At 44.3% G+C, this 14,240-nt stretch overlaps 1 protein-coding gene across 2 annotated transcripts in view; it reads right to left on the bottom strand.

Moving 5' to 3' along the window:
• Positions 1–2,122: 2,122 nt before the first annotated feature.
• The window catches only part of INSC (INSC spindle orientation adaptor protein), a 126,784-nt gene continuing 114,666 nt past the window's right edge, over positions 2,123–14,240 (bottom strand). The window contains exons 11-13 of one of the 2 annotated variants that reach the window (XM_029208597.1): positions 11,174–11,329; positions 9,564–9,640; positions 2,123–3,124 (exon numbers count right to left, since the gene is read on the bottom strand). In XM_029208597.1, coding sequence (XP_029064430.1) covers positions 2,996–3,124; positions 9,564–9,640; positions 11,174–11,329 — 362 coding nt within the window. In that variant the 3' untranslated portion in view covers positions 2,123–2,995. The remainder of the gene's footprint in view (positions 3,125–9,563; positions 9,641–11,173; positions 11,330–14,240) is intronic. The other variant, XM_029208598.1, reaches the window with a different exon arrangement.

The following is a 14,240-nucleotide window of genomic DNA, read 5'->3' as shown; positions in this document are numbered from 1 at the left end:
CTGGTAGAATTCCCCAGTGAAACCAACTGGTCCTGTTTGCAGGGATTTGTTTTTTATTATTATTATAGTTTCTATTTCACTTCTACTGATTGGTCTGTTTAAATTATCTATTTCTTCTTGATTCAATTTCAGTGGACTGTATGCTTCTAGAATGTTGTCCATTTCTTCTAGGTTGTCAAATTTGTTGGCATATAATTGTTCATAGTATTCGCTTACGGTTTTTTTGTATCTCTGTGGTATCAGTTGATATCCTTTTTCATTTCTTATTTTATTTGCGTTTTCTCTCTTTTCTTCTTAGTGAGACTGGCCAGAGGTTTGTCCATTTTGTTTGCCTTTTCAAAGAACCAGCTCTTGGTTTTATTGATTTTTTTCTATTTTTAATCTTTATTTCCTCTCTGATCTTTATTATTTCCTCCCTTCTGCTGACTTTTAAGTTTTGTTTGTTCTTCTTTTATACTTCTTTTAGGTGATAGGCTAGGTAGTTTATTTGAGATTTTTCCTTGATTTTTGAGGAAGGCCTGTATCACTATGAACTCCCCTTAAGAGCTGCTTTTGCTGAATCCCATAGATTTTGTATGGTTGCGTTTTAATTGTCATTTGTCTCAAAGTATTTTTAAATTTCCTCTTTGATTTCATCATTGACCCATTGGTTTTTTAGTAGGATGTGGTTTAGTCTCCATGTAATCCTTTTTTCCTGTTTCTTTTCCTGTGGTTGATTTCTAGGTTCATGCCTTTGTGGTCAGAAAAGATGCTTGAAATAATTTCTATACGCTTAAATTTGTTGAGGTCTGTTCTGTGCCCTAGTTTGTGGTCCTAGAGCATGTTCCATGTGTACTTGAAAGGAATGTGTATTCTGGTTTTCTGGGTACTATGTCCTGAACATATCAGTTAAGTCTTACTGTGCTATTATATCACTTAGGATCTCTGTTGACTTATTTATTTTCTATCTCTAAAATCGTTCCATTGATATGAGTGGTCTGTTAAAGTCTCCTACTATTATTGTATTCCCATCAATTTCTCCTTTTATGTCTGTTAATATTTCTTTTATGTATTTAAGTGCTCCTATATTGGGTGTATATATGTTAGCAAGTGTAATATCCTCTTCTTGTATTGATCCTTTCATCATTATATACTGTCCTGCTTTATCTTTCTTTATGTTCTTTGTTTTAAAATCTATTTTATCTGAATGTTTCTACCCCCACTTTCTTGTCATTTCTGTTTGCATGAAGTGTTTTCCATCCCCTCACTTTTGATCCGTATGTGTCCTTTGCCCTCAAATGGGTCTCTTATAGGCAGTATATCGTAGGCTCTTGGTTTATGTTTTTTTTTTTAATCAAATCTACCACTCTGCCTTTTGATTGGCGCATTTAGTCCATTGAGATTTCAGACAGCTATTGTATATATTTATTGCCACTTTAAACCTTGTTTTCCAGTTGATTTTGTATTTCTTCTTTGTTCCTTTTTTTTTTCTTTTTGGTTTTCTTTTGTGGTTGATGGTTTTCTTTTGTATTATGCTTTGTGTTTTCTTCTTTTTCTTTTCTTGTGAGTCTATTATATGTTTTTGATTTGTGGTTATCCTGTTTTTCAAGTATGCTGACCCATCACCATACCTACTTGTTTTTTTTCCTTATCTTATTGCATTAGCTAGAATGTCCAGTATGATGTTGAAAAGGAGTGATGAGAGACAATATCCTTGCCTTGTACCTGATCTTTTGTGAAATCTTTGAGTTTCTTAGCTTCATAGATGATGTTAGCTGTAGGTTTTTTGTAGATAATCTTGATCAAGTTGAGAAAATTTCCCTTTATTCCTAGTTTATTGAAAGTTTTTTTTAAATCATGAAAGGATATTGTATTTTATCAAGTGCTTTTTCTGCATATATTGATATGATCATGTAATTCTTTTAGCCTCTTATGCAATGGATTTCAAAACTTTCTTGAATTGCATAAAATCATATCACAATAGTAATAAATCTTTCAGAAATAGTCATAGATTTTTGTAATACTTTCAAACAACGATATTGGTAAACCAGCTCTGTGGGGAAAAAAACAAAACACCAAGCCTCTGATTTGTAGCATCTTCCAATTTATGTGGTATAAATACTCTCAGTATTCCCAGTTACAAGGTACCAAATGAGCTCACTGAATGTGGAGTTGGGAGGAATTCCTTACAACTGTCCCTTGTGAGCTGGTATAAGCCAACTTCAGCACACCACTAGTTTCAAGTATACTTTTGAAGAGGTATTTTTCAGTAAAACCTCATCTGAGGATACTGTTTACCATGAGGTTAAAGAAGAGCAAGCCAAGAGAAACTGAGTTCCTGGGACTTTGGAAACCTTTTGAGTTCTCACTAAATCACTCAGAAATTAACCCATTTATGCAGCTATGAAAACAATATACTTTCTATGCAGTTTTAACAGTTGAGAAAGTTTTTGTGGCATGAAAACTTGGGAAGCAAGAAGTTAGCCTAAGACATAATTTAATCAGAAAATTCAAGACACATTTCATGTGATTTCATTTATTAAAGAATAAAACTAGAACTTCCAGTATATTCTGTCCAACTATGAAATGCATTTAAAATATTTTAGAAAGAGCAATTCCAACTTTAAAAAAAAGAAAAACTGCTGGACAGCTAAGATACTCTTGTTATCAGATTTTGTTTTAAAAAAAAATGAAGCAAGGTTATATAGTGAGAGTAGAGAAAGCAAAAGGACGTGAAATCACCCATGACAATCTGTCATATTAGCCATTATGCATTTCAACATCTGCAACTGAAAAGTCACAGAAGTCAAAAAATAAAAACAAAAAAGACTCCCAAAGACCACAAACTGCCTGATGATGTTGCTATAATGTTTAGCCCTCTGTTAATTTCACATAAAAAATAAATTAAGTATAAATAAAGAGGTGAGGGGGCTGGTGTGTGGTCAGGTGCGTTAACAGGTATGTACTCAGAGGGGGCTTGAGAATGAGGCCGAATGCCTTTTGTCTCCCATACTTGCTACACAAAACTCTCCTCCATGTTGCTGCAGAGTAAGAAAGAGTCCACAAGCCGGGGCTGGACCAGCTGCTGGAAGTCAGAGTCCTGGAGGCCTTCAGGACAGACCCCGGCCAATCTACGCAGGGCAGCCTGAGGAGAAAACAGAAGAGATCAGACTGGGCCTTCAACTTCCCTGAGAGATGCATTTCAGTAAGTGGCTCATTTACCAGCCAATTTGAGCTGATCATCACCTTGACACCTTAGTGATATGGTCTTTTATGTCACTTGGTCACCATAGCAACTTTATTACATAGTCACCTGATTTCAATGGTACCTTGATCACTAAAGGGGATGTCATCTGAAAGTTTTCATGATCTTAATTAGTCTTGCCATCTTGGTTTTTCAGTCATCTTAGGAAACTGATTGTTTTGAAGACCTGTCATTTTAGGGATTTGGTCAATTTAGTGACATATTTAAGTTCAAGATTTATCTTAGAGACTGGAACTACCAGAAGCATCAGTGGAATTATATTCTCACTTCCAGGTCTCTATAGGAATCTTAGAACAGCAAGGGCTAGTCATTTATCTATAAGTTCAGCAAGGTTCTGAGCAAAACATTTTGGGATGGGAAGGAGGGTCATAAAGTTGAAGGAAATGGAATTTCTGCCACCAAGATGGGGATGAACAGGAAAGAGAAGTGCAGGCAGAATGAAACTACTGCCCAGGTCCCCACACACTGAGTGTTGCACTCTTCCCTGAGTACACCATCTTGCTTTACATCCATGTGCCCTTGCTCAGATCTTTCCCATGATGTGAAACCCCTCCCCAACTATTTTTTAGGTGTTTATTCCCACACCAGACTCTAAGCTCCTTAAGGATAGAGACCGTTTTGTTTTTTTCTGTATCTACAAAGGTATGCTGAAAAAAAACCCGAACAAATGTTGAGTTCTACTGCTAGAGTAACCTGAAACTATAAACGTGAGCTGTGTACCTACCTAGACCTCTTTGCCAGTTAGCTGAGGCCATGCATACTAAGTGCCCAATGAATATTAATTCCTTCCATCTTTCTCAAGCCTGAACAGAGCAAGGAACAAGGTGGGAGCTTAAGGATGCCCTTCCCTTGGGAAACAAAGAGAGAGGGGACTATCTTGAGTGGCAGAAGAAGCAAAGAAGGAGGAATGCCCACTCTTACTGAGTGTCTACATAGTATCTCATTTAATCCCCACAGGATACAGCAAGGTAAGTATCATGATATCCAATTTAGAAATAAGGAGACAGACTCAGAGAGCAAAAGTGGCCTTCCCAAGATCACACAGCAGCCCAACTCCAGGGCCTTCATACCTACACACACAGAGACAGGATGCTGCAAGCCCAGGACACTAGGTTATAATGAGTACAAGGCAAACATATAGCTCATTACCTAGACATGAGAAGTAATCTATTGCTGAGAAATCGCCAAGTTGGTGAAAAGAGAGGATGGCTTAAGTTGACTGTTGGACTAACAGACACTGCCATGTCCAAGCTGGTTCAAGGAGAAGGGCTATGCATCTCTGTTCACATGAACAGGGTCTTAGACGCTGGTGGCAGGAAGGAGAATCCAGGAGACTGTCTCTAACTAGTGTGTCCTGCCTCTCCTGGAGTATGACTTCCCCAGGGGCTAAAAGGCTGAACTCCATTGCACTTTCTGGTTCCTCTGGGCTCCAACTGGGAGAAATAACCTTACTGCCTTTGAGTTGTTACAGTAAAAATGGAACCAGGGATCGTCCACAGATATGAGAATATAAAACCATCAATGTATTTTACATCATCAAGCATAAAAATAATGCAAAAGAGAGGGAAGAAAAAAAGAGAGACAAAGAAATAGATAGAAAATAAACCCATGAAAAGAGAAAATGTAGAAGAAGAAAATAATAGAGAGACAGAAAAAAAGAGACAGCATCAGAAAAACAGAACAAGAAGGAACTATTAAAAGAGAGAGGGGGGGCTTCCCTGGTGGCGCAGTGGTTGAGAGTCCGCCTGCCGATGCAGGGGACACAGGTTCATGCCCCGGTCCGGGAAGATCCCACATGCCACAGAGCAGCTAGACCCGTGAGCCATGGCCGCTGGGCCTGTGCGTCTGGAGCCTGTGCTCCGCAATGGGAGAGGCCACAACAGTGAGAGGCCCGCGTACCGCAAAAAAAAAAAAAAAAGAGAGAGGGCTTCCCTGGTGGTGCAGTGGTTAAGAATCTGCCGGCCAATGCAGGGGACATGGGTTCGGGCCCTGGCCCGGGAAGATCCCACATGCCACGGAGCAACTAAGTCCATGTGCCACAACTACTGAGCCTGCGCTCTAGAGCCCGCAAGCCACAACTACTGAGCCTGTGAGCCACAACTGTTGAAGCCCATGTGCCTAGAGCCCATGCTCTGCAACAAGAGAAGCCACCGCTCTGAGAAGCCCATTCACCAAAATGAAAAGTAGCTCCCGCTCGCTGCAACTAGAGAAAGCCCATGCACAGCAATGAAGACCCAACGCAGCCAAAAATTAATTAATTAATTAATTTTTAAAAAAAGAGAGAGATGAACTTGTGAAAGAGAAGAGACCAAGCATAACAGGGAGATCAAGAGAGAAAGAGATGGTATCAGAGAAAAAGAGAGCACACCCTGGGGGTGGGAGGATAATAGGAGAGAGATAGGAGGAGGTGAAGAGATAGTAGAGATGGGGGAGAGGACTAAAGGGATAAAAAGAATGGGGGAGGAGAAAGAAGGAGAGAGAAACATCCCTAAGGGAGGAGGCAACCTCTAGACAGAGAGAAAAGCAAAAGCAAAACACGAGAGAGAGAACTAGAAACAGACCCAAAAAGCCACGAAGGCAAATAGATACCCTCCTCTCCCCAGGGTCCTCAGAAAGTGTGCAGGGTTCATCATGAACCCAAATGGTCTCAGAGCACCCCCTCCTCAGCATCCAGGAGCTTAAAGGATCCTTCACCCTTCTGAAGCCTTTTACTTGGCCTCTGCTTTCCTCAGAAGGTTAACAACCTTCCCAGCATCTCATTCCCAGACAGTCTGAAAACACGCAATAATTAAACAAGCCCCGTACCCCACTGACAGCCGCTTCATTAAGGAAAAATCAATTCTGTTTGCAAGAGGCAATCCATGCTGCCACTTTTCCAGATGTGGGAGATGATAACTGAAATGTCCTCCCTTCACCTGAATAGAGTCTTTGAAACTGGGAAGAAGGCTTGGCGAGGGGCAGGAGAGGTAGCCTCCAGCTCCATCCCCCAGGCCAGGCTCCAAGCAGCCCCCATCTCGCCAGCCAGTGGGCTGCACTCAAGTATGGAGCCCCTTCTGGGAGACAAATCACGAACACCCACCAACACTGGGGGCTGGGGGATGAGCAGACAAGTCCATCAGTCCCTCAGCCAGGCAAGAAACAGTCACCAAACCCAAGGTCCCATGGAGATACAAGAGCTGGAAAAGGGACCCAGCCAGGAGAAGGTTCCAGGGTAGAGGGGGAGAAATACAGATCCCCTCCCATGAGCCAAGGTAGCATGACTAGGGCCACAATCCATAAGGGGAGAAAGCATGGCTGGAAACAAGATGGTCAGGGCAAAAAGTCAAGACATTCAGCATCAGGCAGGCCTGTGTTTGAATTCCAAGAGCCTCCCCTTATAACACCTAGAACACAGGATAACACAACATGCTTCCTTCTGGGGAAAACAAAATCTGAGCAGGCAGGTCCAAGCCGCAGAGAACTCCCAGGAAGCCTCAAGGAGGAGGATTTTGATATGAGCCTTGAAGGCGGTGCTGGCAGAGCTATAGAGAGGACATCTGCTTGGGACAAGGGCCAAAGCACAGTGTCAGGGTGGTTCAGGGCATTCTGACCCAAGCTGGACAGGGCCTGGAGGCAGTGGAAGGCCTTCAGACCCGAGGTGGGTCAGAGCCAGGCTGTGAAGGGCTAAGTATGTGGACAGTAGGCCATAGGTAACAGGGAACCAGGGAAGGGGTGCTCATGGAAAGGTCATGATTGTAAACTGTCATGAGGAAAATGAGGCCAGCAGCCACATGAAGGATGGATTCAGAAGGAAGGGGCTCTATTCAGCATCCAACAACCTGTCCACAAGGAGAAATGTGATCCCTTTACCACCAGAAAGTCCTTCAAGTGATTGAAAATAGAGGCCAAGCCCTTCTGTGTGCTCTCCTTCAAACTAATGATAAAAATGGAAAAGGAATCATAGCGAGCCCACGTGTCTGAAAGGAGCTTTATAGTTTCTCAACATTTTCTCAGGCCTATTCAGGGTCAGGCAGTTGCTGGCTGCCCAAGTTGTGAAGATAAGGTAGTTGGGGCCAATGATTATGTGTTTGCCAGGTATTAACTGTCTCCTTTTACTCACTAGACCAGACAAAATTAAGGTCTATGAACTTGCATGAAAAAAATTACACCTTTACATTCACTGGCCTCTCACTGAAACAGCCTTTCCTTCAGCTGTGTGCGAATGTAGCAACAGATCGAGATGTCTCAGCGGTGCCTGTTACTTGTTCACCAATAGAAATCACAGACACTTTTGTAACTGAGCAGGACCCTATGGGGCCTTCCTGGAACAGCATCCCCCTCCACATCCTCTACCTGTCTCTTGTCTGTATAAAAACTTTAGTCTCCTAGGCTTCCCCGAGTGCCAAAGAGTACATTTAATCAGAGAAGTGAGAAAATGCAGAAAGAAAGGAAAACAGTCAAGCAAGACAAACTAATAAGAGTTTAGCCTTTAAACAAAGTCAAGGAGCTTTAGTTCCTCCTCAGGGGATATAGATAATATTCGGAGCCACGTCCTTTGAGCTCTTTTACAGATACTGAAACCTCCACCAGGTGGAAGAAATTAACTGCATGCTGCCCGCATAGACCCCAGACCTGTTGGAACCAGAATGTTGATGATGCTGACTCCTGATTTACCTCATCACCAACCAATCAGAAGGATGTCCATGAGCTGATCACACACCACACAACCCCCCTCCCTCACCCTGTCTTTAAAAAAAACTTTCCCTGAAAGCCTTCAGAGAGTTTGGGCCTTTGAAGCCCTATCTACCTGGACTCCTCACTTGGCAACCTGCAGTACCCACTGCACTTTCCTTCACCACAAGCCGGTGTCAGTCGATTGGCTTTACTGTGCATGGGCAAGCAGACCCAAGTTTGGTTCAGTAAATTACAGTTTTTGGAGGTACCTTCAATATTATTTATTCTCATTGCTAGTGAAGACTTGAGGCTAGCTTTTATTTAAGGGGCTAATTTAAAAGTATATATATATATATATATATATATATATATATATAAACATATCACCTGCTTTGATAGTCTAATAATTATTTTAATATGATGGTTTTCCTTTTAATTCTATATATTTTACTTTATGCATTTAAAACCTAATATTGAGAAGGGGTCCATAAGCTTCTCCAGATCACCCAAGGCACAAAAAGGGTGAAGGTTGTTCTGCATGTACCAGAATAAAAGGCCCAACAGAGCTGAAATTTTTGTCTTTTTTTCCCCCCACATCTGTATCCCCAAAGCCCAGAAGAGTGCATGGCTCATAGAATCACTTAGCAAATATTTACTGAATAAAATTTACAGCGCTTAGTGACCTACCCAATGTCACGCAGCTCATTAATGGTAAAACCAAGACAGGTGTGTCTGACTGTAATGCCTGCTGCTCCTACCACCATACAATGCCTGTCAGGAGCTCCCAGAAATGGGATGAGCTTAGTTTAAAAAAAAAAAAAAAAGGACGGGGTGAGAAGGGGCTTTATTGTGAAACAGCTTGAAAGACCTCTAGATCCATCCCTTCTGCACAGTCAAAGATCTGCACAAAGAGGACAAATCAAAGATCTGGCACCCCCTTCTGGAAGTTAAAGGGCTTTTACAGTGGGCTTCCCTGCTCCTGGATGCTTCCAGCTGCTCTGCTCTAGGATTTAATACAGCCCAGCAGGGAGGATATAGAGACAGGTTGGGTGTTCCCCATCTGGTGCTGCTGGTACTTTCATGGTGGACCCAAGCATCAAGAAGTTGGGTGGAGACCTCCCAGGATGTGCTAGCTTGGTTGGGGGTGAAGATCCTGGGGACTGGCTGAATAATCCTCTGTCCTGTCCTGTCCTACTCCACAACGGAGGAGGGAGCTACGAAGCTGGAAGAGAACCAATAGAGCGGCTCTATCTGAGGAGGAAAGGAGGCTTTCTCACAGTGTCCACTTTGGAACAGGCAGAAGACATCTTACCCTAGCTACCACATGCTGCAAGCACCATAGCATCACCACCATCACCCAGCATCCTGCCAGCTGGGCCCCTCTGGTCTAGACCTGCTGTCAGATCCCCCAGGACCTCAAAGGTACTAAATGTGTGGTAATGGGGGTTCCCCAGGCCTCTGCCTTTCACGTATATGACCTCATATAATTTTCATCACGATCTTATGAATTAAGTGAAACAAATATTGCTCTTTTAAAGAGAAAAATGGAAATCCAGAACGAATTGTCTGGCTTACCCAAGCCTGGCATGGCACAGCCTGTTCCCCTGGTCCCTGGTCTGCAGCCCCAAAGCCCAGGAAGAAAGCTGGGGGAGGATTGGGAACTCACCAGGCAGGCCACCAGCACGGCATCACTGCTGTTCCTCTTGGAGGGTGAGCGACAGAGTTCAATGAGGCGGGACATACCTGCGTGAGACACGGAGAGACCCTCACACCCAGGTCGGGGTGGCCTGGCCAGGCCTGACCCAGAGGTGCTCCCATCTCTCACACACAGGTCCTCTGCACGGGGTCCTGTGGAGGGAGGCGGCTGCCAATTGGCAGGGAAGACTTTCTGCTCCCTCAGGTGTAAATGGACCCTGGTCAGGGCCAGGATGAGCTGGAGCATCAAAACCAAACCCCTGAGCGCCAGAACACTGGCCAGGATGGAGTTCACCCACAGTGTGGAGGAATGAGCCACAGAAGACTGCAGGTCTTCCTGAGAAGGAACTTCCCATGCAGGTTCTTCTGATTTTCCCGGCTATAGTTAACATTTACATCTTTATCAGAGGAACTTCCTAGTACCTCTCCACCCCCAGCTGCCCATTTGAGTCAGAAAATATATTGTGGCTAAGATTATAGAAGACTACACTTGAGGACACTAATACTTCCTAAGCCTTTACGGAGGAAAGTCAAATAAATGACTTTGCTTTTCAACGCAAATTGACTTTTTCAAACTCTAACAATGGAAAAAAAAAACTCATTATAAGATAGTAATGAAAGGTATGCAGACAGATTCTGTATGTACGTATTTATCCTCCATAAAGTCATTTTGGAGCCAGAACTCCCTGCTGCCCCAAGGCCACCTCTTGCTGTCCTCCAAGTGCCCGGATGGTCGGCAACACTGCCATCTCCTGCCTCTACCTGGGTGCCCTTTCCTAGCCCTCACAGCCGAATAACTCCCGGAGCCACAGCTGAAGAGTCACCTTCTTGTTACATTATTTGAACCACCTGGATAAGTGTGGGCTACTTCCTCTGTGTGCCAATTGTGCCACTGACATCCTTTGAGCATCGCTCTGTGATACTCAAGTGTAAATTTTTCTTTCCATATCCGCCACCTCCATTAGGCTATAGGCCGCTGTGGTTAGGACGCGGTTATAATCAGTGTTATATGCCCAGCACTCAGAACAGAGCCTACCATAGAGTGAGTGCTCTGGAAACATTTGTTGGGTAAATAAGTGACTGACTTAATGAACGAATGAGTGATTTAATGAAAGAGTTAATGGTGGATAAATGAAGTAATGAATGAGTTAATGAATGAATGTGTGATTTAATGAAAGTTAATGGCGGATAAATGAAGTAATGAATGAGTTAATGAATGAATGAACAAAAGGATGAATTCATGAGTGAATGAATGTGTGGATAAGTAAACAAATGAGTAAGCAAATAACTGAGTAAATGAATGAATGAGAAAATGAATGAGTGAATGGGGTCCTTGTTAACAGGAAGCCTACAAGTGAGTCACTCTTCTGGCCAACTTAAACCTCTCTAGACTCCTCCTCTCTCTTGCTTCAGCCCCAGGGGAAAGGAGGCTAAGTTGGGCCTGCACCCTGGGCCCCCATGCCAGCATCTCCCAGCACAGTCGGCCCTGCTCTGAGTCCTGTCACCACCGCCACCATGAAATCAGGACCGCTCCCAGCCCCGGTGCCCCTCTCCGCCCCTAACACAGCCAGCACCACTTACAACTCAGCCGCACGGCCTCCCGTGCCACATCTGGGTCTCGGCTGAGACGGGCCAGGGTCACTGCAGCCTTCTGCTGGACTCGCTCGCAGGCCGCCACCTCGGCGGGGGTCCCAGACCTTGGCTTCTCAGACAGCAGGCCCATGATAAGTTGGACCCCTGGGTGGAAAGCGATGAACAGTTGGTAGCTGCCCAAGCAGGGAGACTTCCTCTAGCTGCAGGCTCAAGCAAAGGCTGTCGGGATGACTCGGGGCTCTCAACCACAGGAGGAACTTGGACAAGGCCTCCTCTTCTTCTCCTTCTGCCCTGGGGGAGTCTCTGATTCCACATACCAAGTCACTACACCCCTGGAAGGGACATCTGGAGGATATCCTTTTAATTTCCTTTAAATGCTATAACTGAGCTTTTACTACATCCCTGATGCTGTGCTAAATACACAGTAAATGCACGAACCCTAAAACCTCCCAATAGCCTCAAACTAAGCACTATATAATAATTCACTTTGAGGCACAGAGAGAGGTGGAGTATCTTGCCCAGGGTCACACAGTAAGTAGCTTTAGAGCTGGTGTCAGAATTCAGATAATCTGGTTACCCTCCATCATCTCTTCACCTCTGATGCTGGTTGCATCTGAGACAGGTCCAGAGGTAATGGGTCCCCCTGGTGGGAGGTGACCCAAACCTAGACTGGATAATCACTAAATCAAATGTTTTAGAGGGGTATCATGTACTGGAAGGGAGTGGAGTAGTTGGACCGAGACATTTAGGCTTGAATTTGGTCAGCTGAGAACCTCTCCACCCTTCCCTGAAGCCAGATCTGTCCTCTGATTGGCCTACAAAACCACACCCACATCCACTCCCACGTCATGCCTTTGCCCGTCTAATTCTTTCTGCAGGGGATGTCCTTTTGCCTCTCACTCTCCATCTAAATCATTCCCATCCTGCAGGTTGTAGTAAAAGTCCATCTTCTGTGGGAGGTACTCCTCAGCTGCCCCAGCCCACACCCTTCTTTCCTGCACAGAGTGGCACTTGCCAGCTTAGAAATTCAACCAAATATGGCCCACAGGTGTATTTTTGCTTTTTCTCTTGCTTTACACAGTGTCTAATTTTTTAAGAAGTTTTTGCTAATATGCAAAAATTGGGAGATTTCCATAAAACTCCAGATTTCTGGCATCAGATTTCTCCACATTTCTGCATAACAGCAATTTGCTGAAGCTTATTATAAGCTTTTACTCTTTGAAATGAGATTGATCCAGTCCATGCTGAGCACACGCCATCCATTTATATCACCTGTGTGGGTCCTGCAGGCATCTAAGTTTGCAACCTGTAACTTAGACCATAGAATCCGAAGGGTCCTTAGGGTTCTTCTAGCCCGGCCCCTGCCTCTCTCCCCCATTTCACAGACGAGTACCTGAGGTGTGGAGAGATGAAGTGACTTCTCAAGTTCACATAGGAGTCACTTCCAGGCCAGTACCTCAGTCATGTGCCTCTCCAAATCTTACTTGAACCAGATGCAACTTCTAAGCCTCCTAGATCCCAGTTCAGGGGGCAGTGAGTAACTTAGTTGTGGACCCTGAGGTTATTCAGTCCTGAGGAGGGGCCATTTCTCTCTCTGGTGAGCTGTGTAAGTGCCCCATTTCCCCCTCCTACAGCCTCAGGGAATGCTGCAGGCCCTGCCTTTCTTAGCCCCTATTGGCTCTGCCACCACAAACTCTGATCCTGGGGCAAGGAGCTTCTCTCCAAACCCCCTCCCTGGCCACTGAATGGAACACGGTCTTCTGGCTTCTTATGCCCACAGTGTCCCTAAGACAAAGTCATAGCTATTAATGTCGTGAGTATATATGGCATGGCCTATGGGGACATAAACAGGGGGCACCAACATGACAACTTCAGGAAGTGCCACAAGATTAAGAAATTTTACTAGTTCCTCCAGGTCAAGGTTCCCATAAAGAAGCCATTTTCCAAATCCCAGCTTCGTACCTAGAGTCTGACAAAAAATAGTTTCTCATATACGACCAGGTGAGCACCATGGGGGCAAGGATTTTTGTTCACTTCCTGAATGGGTATATCCAAAGTATTCAGAATAGTGCTTAGCTCAAATATTTGGGAATGAATATCAAATGAATGAATGTGAATGTATTCATGTTAGAAGCCTTACAAATGTAAAAAAAACAAAGTTTCCTTTAAATGTATACCTTATAAGTCTTATCTAGAAAAAGATAAGATGCAATGAAATTGGGGCTGCCTACAAAATCCAGAATGTGTTTCCTAAGTTCTGGCCAGGCTCAGTGCCACAAAAGTTGCCTGAGAGTTGTGGGCAGTTACAGCTTAGAGACCAGGTCCCAAGGCCATGTTCCCTCCTCAACATTCTCTCCAGCTCAGCCCCAGCCCCTGAGGGAGAAGCAAAACTAGCTGAAAGGGCAATACTGATGCCACTGGATTGACAAATAAGAGCTTGGACTGCCCTGGCCTGCCTCCCAGTGTCTTGGACTGCCCTGGCCTGCCTCCCAGTGTAAGGGTGACCAGTGGTCAGAGTTTCTGACCTTCCAGTATGGCCCATTCATCCAGCTCCCCACCACCAACACTCACACACAGTTTAGGGCAGGACAGAGACAAAATCACCAGGCTTCAGGACAAAGCATGTCAGAGTCTCAAGCATCCTGGTGGGAGGACTTCCTTTCAAAGCATAATGAGGCTTGCCCTGTCCAGACCAAGGAGTCCTACTGTCTTCCAGTGATCCCTGGCTGAATCACCTCCACTGCTGGTCCCTCAAATCCTGACCCACTTTGCTAAATAGTTTCTTCATCAAACTCTCTTCATTTAAATCCTACGAGACGGCCACTGTTTCCTGAAAGAGCAGATACACATAGCACAGAGCTCATTCTGTGCCTGACACTCTTCTAACATGCTTTATATTAATCCCCACATCATCCCTGTGAGGTAGATATTACTATTGTTCCCATTTTGCAGATGGAAAAATGGAGGTCACAAAACTAGTAAATAACAGAGCCAGGATTCAAGCCCAGGCAATCGTTTCCAGTCTTCACAGTCTCAACCACTATGCCCTCCTTCC

Source organism: Monodon monoceros, unplaced genomic scaffold (assembly GCF_005190385.1).
Source record: "Monodon monoceros isolate NGI ecotype Baffin Bay Population unplaced genomic scaffold, NGI_Narwhal_1 Super_Scaffold_7, whole genome shotgun sequence".
NCBI lineage: Eukaryota > Metazoa > Chordata > Mammalia > Artiodactyla > Monodontidae > Monodon > Monodon monoceros.
The sequence above is the reverse complement of the archived record's forward strand: the minus strand, read 5'-3'. Positions and strand labels throughout refer to the sequence as shown.